Genomic DNA, 10229 nt, shown 5'->3' on the forward strand with positions numbered 1-10229 from the left:
ATAGTTCCTAAATGAGTAGGGTATAACACTTCGGAAGAGAGAAGAACCTACGGCTTCATTTAGGAAGTGTCATGTGATACTGAATCATCTTTAACACCAGCATTTTTGGAAGTTGTTGTTTTGGATTTTTTTAGCTTTTGGGATCTGCGTGGTGTCAGAAAGATAAAGGCAGGGACAGTAGTTACTTCCTTCCTACAAAGGTGTTTACGCTGTAAGGTAAAAGACTTTGAAAAAAAATTACCTTGGTATAAACCTGTTTTGAATATTCGGATTTATTTTGCAATATACAGTATAACTGTACAATTGTTATGGTTCATATTAATATCTATCTCTAAAGTAATTGGAAGTTCATTAAATACATTTTAGTTTACTGAAGAATACCTTTCCCAAAGCCAAGCGCAGTGGAAACATAATTGATTATTTTTTAATTTTAAATTGTATAAGAAAAGCATTTCAGAATCAATTAGCATTTGAACTATAATTTTTTTCTTTAGACTTGTTAATTGTGCAAATGTTACATCAATTATTGTGTGTATTGTGTGTGTATTATTATGTATAAATGTTATTTGAGAAGTTGTCATTAGTGTTATAACCAGTTCAGTATGGGAATAGACTCAATTATGCAGCTTTAGCATTTCAGTTTATGAGAAAATTGTTGTCTTTACTCTTTGCTAAGTTATTCTTGCATTTAATAATCCAGTAGTCAGTCTGAACCATTTTTCAACAGGGAAAAGGGGGCAGAAGCTTGCCTTTATTTTCCATGTATATTCTGTGTTGTACTCAGGGGAATGGTATATCCAAAAATAAGACTATAAATAAGAAATCAGTAGCCTTTTCTGTCTTGCTGCATTATGTGGGTTTGATATATGCTTCTGCAGCATTATTACTTACTCTGTTCAAATCAATGTTCTGAGCTTTCCTTTATGTGATTGATTTCTTCCAGATTAGCCTACGAAGTACGTGATGTAATATCCACCGTTACCTGTTTACTAACACACAAATGTCTGCAGTATTACATACAGAGATACTATAAAGTTTCCGAAATGCTTCAGTCAGTCATAAGATTCTGATGGTATAACTTTATTTGAATAGGAAAGAGAAAACAACTTTGGTCTTACGAAAAATAAGAAAAGAAGAAAAGAAAAGAAAAAGAAAATTGCTTGGAAGAAATAGAAATAAGGCAAGAACTTAAAAAAATCAAGCCAGATTCTGTAGGAAATAATGATGAAAAGGAAAGATGCTTACTAGGGTATTCTCCTCTTTAATGCCACTTTCGTGCCTCAGAAAAGAAGCATTTTTTCCATACTTTTGTGTTCTTAAACATTGCGGTAACAGATTGAAAAGTATCAGTAGCACTGTATAACTGTTCATGTCCCTCCCTAAAATATACCTATGAATATGCATCTTACATTACCGTTTAGTGAAGATTTTTGCAGAAATGGGGTGTCAGGGAAGAATTCAAATGTTTAGTGTGATATAGTACTATATAGGATTCAATGAGTTTGGGCTCCGTATAGAGTACCTCCTCTTTAATAAGATGTTATTTCATTGCCACAGTTGCTTTTCCATAGCAACTTACAAGTTGTTAATGTTTTGGGCAGCTATATCTTGAAATAGTTCCATGCAGGACAAGGAAGGATTTTGCATGGCATTTGGACATTTAGAACCAGATTTTTACAGTTGCTTATAGCTGCATTATATGAACCTCGATTGGATACAGTTTTGTACAGGTTTCTGTTTGCCCTAACAGTTTTATTTTTTGTATTTCCGCAATACCTCTCTGATATTCCTGAGACCAATGTTTTGTAATGCTTTTCAACCCAGAGACTTCTGTGTATAATCACTGATAGAAAACGTAATGGCCCGTGCAGTCGGGAAGTTTGGAGAAAAGTTTCGTGAGCGGTTACTGTGTAATATTTTAACACAGATGTCCAAACACAGTATTTTTCATCTTCCTTCAAGTTCACTCTTAGTTCTTTAGTTTTTCTGATAACAGCCTGACATACAATTATTCCTCCCTATTTTTTTCTCACTCTATATATGGTAAGTTTTTTCTTCATGCCTTTTGCAATATTGTATTCTCTAGAGGTAAATCTCAATAGCTTCACAGTGTGTGTCTGCTCAGATGGAGGTTGCAGCCTGATATACAGCATGTTCCCTCAGTCTCTGTCCCCAAATCAATCTGTGGCCAGGTCAAAAAACAGTATTTCTTTAATGCTTTCTTCGAAATGTTGTTGGGGTTCTATTAATCTTTCTCCAGGAAACTTGTATTTCTGATATTAACCTGTTTTCATCCACTTTCCTGGGAGATGGTTTTCCTTTCCAATTGCCGTACTGTTGTTTTTAATATTACTTAGCACTGTTGACTTTTCCTACTACTTGGTATTGTAGAATTAAAATGCTACTTTCAGCACAGCAACTATCATATTGCTTTTGAAGGATAGATATTATTCTAACCCCCCCAACACCTTGGGAAGTATTGTACAACATGATTCTATTCAGTCCACATTTTTATCAACACAATCGCCATCACCTGCAGCCATCATTCCATTTTAGAGCACAGCCTTACAGGTGGTTTTTTTCCCTTTTGCAGTATCAAGATATGAAGAAGATGAATTAAAGTTTCTTGCATGTTTTTATCAGTGTGTTTTTATAGCTCCCACAAACGGTGAGGGACTTGGCAGCCTACAGACTGAAATCCTCTGTTTAATCACAGGCTAGGTATAGTTCAGCAGAAAGACATATTTCTATACACAGCCCCTGTAGCATGTCTAAGCCTTGAGCTGGAGAGCCTGTCTTCTGTAAGTGAAAAAAGCACTCAGGCCAGTCGGTCCCTGGCCTCATCTCTGGAACTGTTGAAAAGAAGCTTTCATGCCATTGAGTTTCATGACAGGTGCTAATGTCTAGTCTGGAGTGGACTGAGAGTTCCCTTTCACTCATTTGGGAATTTCTTTCTGTAAGTTACTGAGAGAATGTAGTGTTCTATCCAGTTTGGAAGTTGTATGTCTGTGTGCATCAAGTTGTCACATATCTCTTCAAAAGACATTAGGTTTTCAGGTCAGCTTGCATTCAGCCGTGGGCTTGATCTGAAGCTCATTAATGTCTGTGATGTTTGGGGGGTTTTTTTGCTTGTGTAAACTCTCAAAATCTGATCACTAAAACCAGAGAACTAAGTAAAACAATAAACCTCATTCCTATTTTTAGAATGTTGAGATGTTTTATTTGAAAACAAAGCAAAACTAAGGCCGTTCAGAGACTCCTGCAGTATCATAGGTCCACAGAAAAAATACTGCACAGAATTCTTGTGTGTGGTCATAAATTGTAATCTCTTAACATTTTTTAAATGTTGTATTAGAAAGACAATGGTCTAGGTAATTTTCCTTTTCACAAAGATGTGTTTATGGGGTTTTATTCATTTTTCCCTGAAAAGCCAATGTAATGAAAGGCTATGATATTCCAAAAGATGTGCTGGCTATTAAATCTGCTAGAAATTATTTGACTGTTTTGTGTTTGTTTGTTTGTTTGTTTGTTTGTTTGTTTGTTTGTTTGTTTGTTTTTCAGCTAACAGGACAAGTGACTTTGCAAATTGCCAATGAACCAGTTTTGCCATTTAATGCCCTCGACATCGCCTTAGAAGTTCAGAACAGTCTTAAAGGTAATTTTTGTTAGAGGAATATTGTTCTCCATTGATACAGAGAAAAAAAAGGATCTTCTACTCCCTGATACGGATTTTCAATTTCCACTTGAATGGTAGCGAGTGATTTTACTAGTTAAACAGTGTCATTATATAATGCTAAATAAAATACAGTTTTTGTTGCTAAATAAAGCCATAAAATGTTTATATTTCTTCTGACATTACTATGTCAGTTAAGCAATAATTAGTATTAAAATCTCATCATTACAGTCAAAAGATAACAACCTCTGTGACTGAACTTGATTTTAATTCCCTTCAAGGCTTTGTTCAGTACAAGCAAGAGAGGACTTGTAATCCAGTTGCCATTTGGCTCCTTAATTTTCACAATCATCTTCCTTGTTTGGTTATTGCACTAACTCACCTTGTTGGCAGAGCATGCTAACTTTTCTCCTTTTTCAGGTGCAACATAGCACAATAATTTACCAACATGTATTGTTTGAGTTGATTAAGCACTGAGACCCCGAAAGCTCTGTATTTGAAACTGATCTTGGTGTGTTTGGGACAACGGGTTGGGGTTAGGGAGAGGGACAAAAAAGGCTCCTAGTCAGAAAGTAAACAGAAGTGACTGGTAACTTGGAAATGATATAATTCTCATAGACTCTGTGTGGGGATTAACGGCACGGACTCTGGCAGGCAGCAACCAAAGACCCTTTATTATGGTGTAACTTTCCTTTTATACAAAACTCAAGTGTTCACGCGCTATCAGCAGCTTACTGATAGGGCACAGCGTTTTGATCACGCGTAGCTACACACAAGCACATAGGCTATTGCTTCATTTTCCTTCGGTACTTTCCCACTTTCTCCTTCGCGTTCTTCTTACTTGTTATTCTCCTCTCAAGGACACAAGGCTCGGTCGTCAAGGTCAAACTCCACAATGCTTGTTGTCAAGCTGCCTATTCCCTCAACTCTGGATTTGGCACTGTTTGCTAGGTGTAGAATTAATGCCTTGATATGAGACCACTCCATGAAGATTGTGGAGCCATTACTAATGTTCCTGTGTTGCCTTCTCATCTCTGGCTCTTTCTGTTGTCTTGTGGCCTTTTAGGGCTTGATAAAAGAAAAAGCATTCTGCAGTCTTTTTGGCCTATGTTGACAACAGAACCCAATTAAGCCAGTAGGCCTTGGCTTGAGCTGTTTGAGATAACACAGTTAAAGGGTGCAGTTGTGCATTCCCTTTGCTTCTGGGGGCTGTTTTTTGGGGTTTTTTTCTCTACAGTTGGTAGAAAAATGTTGATATAAGGAACAAAACCCATTGTATGTTACTGAGATGTTCTCTGCTATTACCTAGACTACAAAAGAACAACAAACCTTCATATCAATTATGAAAAGATTATCTGTCTTAGCTCCAGTCCTAAGGACTAAGGAAGGTGAGGAAGTCTAGGTTCTAACACTGTCTAGTGTCACTCATCTATATAAGCTTTCTTCTTCAGTATTGTGTGTCTTCCTCCTCCCATTCTGTCCCTTTTCCCTTACAGTTTCCTCATATCTTAGTGTATTCAAATGAGAGCCAACTCTCCTTCCTTTTCTGTGACTGGTTGAAAGTAGGCTGGATGTGCAGAGCACATAAGAGGCTTAGTCCTTGGAGATTAAATCTTTTGATAACTTAGCTGCCAAACTCTAACATAATTGTGTACAAGCTGAGATATTTCAGAAGCTGGTATTCTGGTCAGAATTCAGTGAACTTAAAAGGAATGGTAAAAGGTACATCCCTGACAAGAACCCCCACGAAATTTAAAAGACTACTGCAAAGCATGCCCTTGTTAGGACCTCACAGTGGGAAAATGTGAGATACGTAAAACCATGTTGTTATTTCCTCTTCTGCAGTTATACAGATTACCTGTAGTGTGCTAAGGCCTTTGAAAAATAATTTTTCTATTTATACATTTATGGAACTCTCAAGTTGATCTGTTAAATAAAGATGGAAGTTCTATAAAACCACACCAAAGCTTTACATATGATTTAGTAGAATGTGACATCTTATCCCAAACTTAAAGATTTTTTGAAATCTTGAGGTCTTTCCCCTGCATTTCATTCACTCTCTACAGTATAAAGTATCTCTTTCCTGTAATACACATTCATAGAAGTATGATACCTTTTCTTTAATCTTCGCCATCCATCATTGTCAAGACCTAGGAGTCAGTAGGCTAGCATTGGTCTGGAATCAGTGAGCATCCAAAAAGACAAGTAATTTTAGCTCTCTTGTGCCATATAAACATTGGTTTAGTTCAGCCTAAACACAGCAGGGAGTAATCATCAAATAAAAAGTGTGTGTGGCTCAGCTGGTATTCCTTCAATTGAACATGAGATGTCTAGTAGTATTCTTCCTTTTTTCTTTATTTTGAGTAACAGGAAATTGTGATTTAAACTGTCTTTTTTCCTCTAACTCTTCAGTTAGATCATTTAACTCAACCACTTCAGGGGAGGAAAAATTATTTTCTAGGCTGTAGGGCCAGCAGGATAAATTTTCTCCCAGCTGTTTACTTTGGAGTTTTGTTTAATGACTTTTCTCATGACTTTCATGTCTCGACTATCTCTGACTTGTGTCAAATAACAGTTTATTTTTATTTTGGAAACCAATAAGACAATGGTCTTTTTCCTGGTTACTTAAATGAGAAGTTGTACTTTTTAACATGGCTCATGAATTTCTTCATTCTTCAAAAGATTTTATGTTGTCTTAGATTTCCAGCTCAAAGGTGCATTGTCTTAGTAAACTATTTCCTTCTCCAACTTGATGCAAACTGTAAATGTAGAAAAGGTGAAGGGAAATCTGCACAACTTGCTAGATTTGTTCATTAGGCTTAATTTTGTGCCTCTGGGATCTGGTTCAGCCAGTCACTTAAACACCCATTTTATTGCCTGTTGGACTTTCTCACATTCTTGAAGTTAAATCATATGTGTAAATACTGGAGTCACAGTTTTGCAGTCTCCTGGATGTCCTCCCAGAAGGATGTGTGTGTCTTAATATTTGTTAATACTGCATTTATTTATGTTTCCAAAGGATTTAATTCTGTAATGCGGTGGGTGTCTGTACTGTTAGCTCCGTTAAATTCAATGGGATTATTAGCACTTTATAAACCATTTCTTACATTCAGGATAGGCTGGATGGCAGGTTATAGGGAAATGTCATCCACAACATGTTCACATCTGGCTTGAGGCCTGTTCCTCAGAAAGATGGGGAAATGGCTGTTAAGCAACATGTGTTCCCTCCGCTTGCATACACCAGAACTCTTGGAAACAAGCTACTGCTTTTGGGTTTACCTGAAAGGAAGGGTTGTGACTGGAGAGACATTTCTTTCTGTGCTTCTGCCGATGGTCTGATGTTTAACAGGAAACCTCATGGTCATAAATGATATGAGATGGGTTCCAAGACTGAAATCCAAGTCCCCGGGGCTATTCAGGCTGTTATCTATCTGATCACAGATGTGATATTTTAGAGAAATTCATAAATAGGTGACAGTTTAAAATATTCTCATTAACTACACATTGCAATTGTGCAGTGTTTGTGCCTTTCATACATTTAAAATCAAGACCCACTGCAACTTGAATCAAATACAAGAATATCTCGCTAGGCCTTGCATGCTATGAAAACCCAATTTATCTTTAGAGGTAGGGCACAGACAAGACGTCAAATCTGGTTTGTGAATGATACAAATGGTTCTTTTAAGCACTTATATAGAAGTATTTTGTATGTATATGCAAGTCCGAGTGTATGAGCATTTGTATATAAGTATTTTGTATGTATATAAGCATTTTTATTCAAAACATATTCGTATCATCCGCTGAATGCTTTTAGCACTGTGCAGTCTGGACTTGCTCCTTATAGCCTATCTTGCACTGTATTTGAGCCTCTTTGAAACTTAGTATGTATTACAGCAAGCTTCAGAGATTGATGATGGAAGTGTTAAAGTGTCTCACTGGGATCAAAAGCCTTTCTGTACCTTTTCACCTGACTGACTCACCAATAACAAGTTCAGTCACACAGCTTATAAAAATAAAGGCAACCAGGTTTGATGCTAGCCATGTCTCTCGCTTAGGTGCTGTTGGCTGTAGAAGCTGGTATCGTTTCATTATTGCAGGTCACTGGGCCCACCTAGGACCATGCAGACCTTTCAAAAATTGGTATCTGTTGCCCTAGTCTTAGATGGTGGCTCAGTAGCACTAGGCACACATGCTAAGATTCCCTAGTTGTGGCTTTCATCACAGGCTGCTGAAGCTGGTAAGCAAATCAGATAAGCTGTAAGCCATCTCTAATAGGTACTGGCTGAGAGAGATCTATGAAGACAAATTAAGTTAACTGGGGGTGAGATTTTCTGTTTTTCCCTATATAGGGAGGGCAAGGGCTATGATTTCAAGCTCTTTGGCTCATGCAGTGTCAGTTGTGTGTTGCTTCCTATTAGTTGGGCCCTTTCTTCTCCCAGAATGGATGTTTTACAGATGTTACAGCAGCTGAAGTACTTGGGATGATAATAGTAGGCAGTGCTAGCAGAAATTTAAAAATAGTCTGTTTTATGATAAGCCATTTCCAGGAAAGTCTGCATGACTTTCCACAGCTCTGGCTCAACCCATACATTTCAAAACATCAGCCTAAACTCTCCATCCTTAGAAAAATCAATACAGAAACATATCTCTGTCATTTACTTGATGGCTGCATACTCATTGCCTACAGCTATCTGCTAGTCTTCAGCTTGGCATCATTTTACCTGCTTGACCGTATTTCCCTGATCATTTAGGGTGCTTTTCAGAGTTACTTTCTTCATCTGTCCGTAATGTTCAGAAAGCTTCCTTTTTTACTGTTCCCACCCATTATTCTTGACTGCTACAGAGGTGAAAAATGCAACAGTTAGTTATCTGTATATATGATAGAAATAACTTCTCTGCCATGAGACACTGACATCTTGTCTTCAGTATCATTTCAAAGATATTGTATATTAGTACTGGCAAACCTTTCATCAGCCTTTAAAAAAAAAATCATGGAAAAATGCATTTTCTGTGGACAAAGCATTTGGTACTGAAGGGAAAGAATGAGCATCTATTCTGTGTCAGTAGGCCTTATATGTTTCAACAGCTCTGTACAAAGTCATTCATAACTTCCTCTGTATTGACATGCATAACAATATGTCACAACATGCCTTTTTAATGATAGCCTCTTTGAAAAGAGACTTCTTATAGCAACATCAGATTAGTTTGCTTGGGCAGTAGCAGTCGTGGTAGCAAAATTGAAGCTGCTGGCAACATACTCTTTGCACTGAGGACGTCTGTGGATTTGTGTTTCTGCCCCCTTTTAGGGTACTTTCTACAAAGCTTTCCCATTCAGATTTTCCACTGCCAGGTCTGATCATCCAATTTTGCACAGCATGAAAAATCTTCCTAGTGAATGCAACAACACACCGTAGCTGATTGTGAGTGTGCAAGCTAATTAAAACCGAAAGCAATTTCCCCTTTCTCTTACATGCAAACACATGTTCACATGCATGGAGAGTGAGCATCATGCCTTAAACTGCTTGATTTGTCTGTGCTCATTCTCCTGCAGGTACTCGTAGGCAAGTATGTTCATATCAGAGAGCACAAACACAATTTTAAAATGTTAAATCTCTAGCAATACTTTTCATAAGAGCAATCAGTTACACAGGGAAAGGCTATTGTATTCAATGTCTGTAAAAATAAATATCTATTTGGTGTAACCTGTTTCTGTATAAAATCCAGTTACATTTTGCAAGTATAATGAAATTCAACGGTATAATTCTCTGATCAAGAGTATACATAGTCCTGAGTCACTTTCTTGTACTTGCAATTTTATTTATTTAACAACTAAACAACTAGCTTAGATGATTCATCATGATTCATACTGAAGACAAAAGGACAAAGAATACAAAGTATCATAATGTGGCGTTGTTTTATCTTGAGTGAAGTAACACTTGCAGGTTTTTTTATTTTCTCTATAGAAGCATCACAAGATGTTTAAGACATTATTAGTTAATGCATCCTTTTCTTTAAGAATCATTTGCCCTTCAACTCCCAGCTTCTCAACGTGAGAAATGCATAAATCACAGTTTCCCTTGGCAGTGAAGTTCAGTGTGTTATGGTAAAAACTACTGATGCCCTTAAAGCTATAGAATCATAGAATCATTAAGGATGGAAAAGACCTCTAAGATCATCAAGTCCAACCGTCAACCCAACACCACCATGCCCACTAAACCATGTCCCTAAGCGCCACATCTACACGTCTTTTAAATACCTCCAGGGATGGTGACTCAACCACTTCCCTGGGCAGCCTGTTCCAATGTTTCACCACTCTTTCAGTAAAGAAATTTTTCCTCACGTCCAATCTAAACCTCCCCTGGCACAACTTGAGGCCATTTCCTCTCGTCCTATCGCCAGTTACTTGGGAGAAGAGACCGACACCCACCTCGCTACAACCTCCTTTCAGGTAGTTGTAGAGCGCGATGAGGTCTCCCCTCAGCCTCCTTTTCTCCAGGCTAAACAACCCCAGCTCCCTCAGCCGCTCCTCATAAGGCTTGTGCTCCAGACCCCTCAC

At 37.6% G+C, this 10229-nt stretch overlaps 1 protein-coding gene across 1 annotated transcript in view; it reads left to right on the plus strand.

Annotated features, from left to right (window-relative positions):
* LOC103914987 (inactive N-acetylated-alpha-linked acidic dipeptidase-like protein 2) overlaps positions 1-10229 on the plus strand; it is a 149483-nt gene that overhangs the window by 117899 nt on the left and 21355 nt on the right. The window contains exon 9 of the mRNA XM_009321731.1: positions 3562-3655. Within this exon, the coding sequence (XP_009320006.1) occupies positions 3562-3655 (94 nt within the window). The remainder of the gene's footprint in view (positions 1-3561; positions 3656-10229) is intronic.

This window comes from Pygoscelis adeliae, unplaced genomic scaffold, assembly GCF_000699105.1.
Source record: "Pygoscelis adeliae isolate BGI_AS28 unplaced genomic scaffold, ASM69910v1 Scaffold223, whole genome shotgun sequence".
In the NCBI taxonomy this organism is placed as follows: domain Eukaryota; kingdom Metazoa; phylum Chordata; class Aves; order Sphenisciformes; family Spheniscidae; genus Pygoscelis; species Pygoscelis adeliae.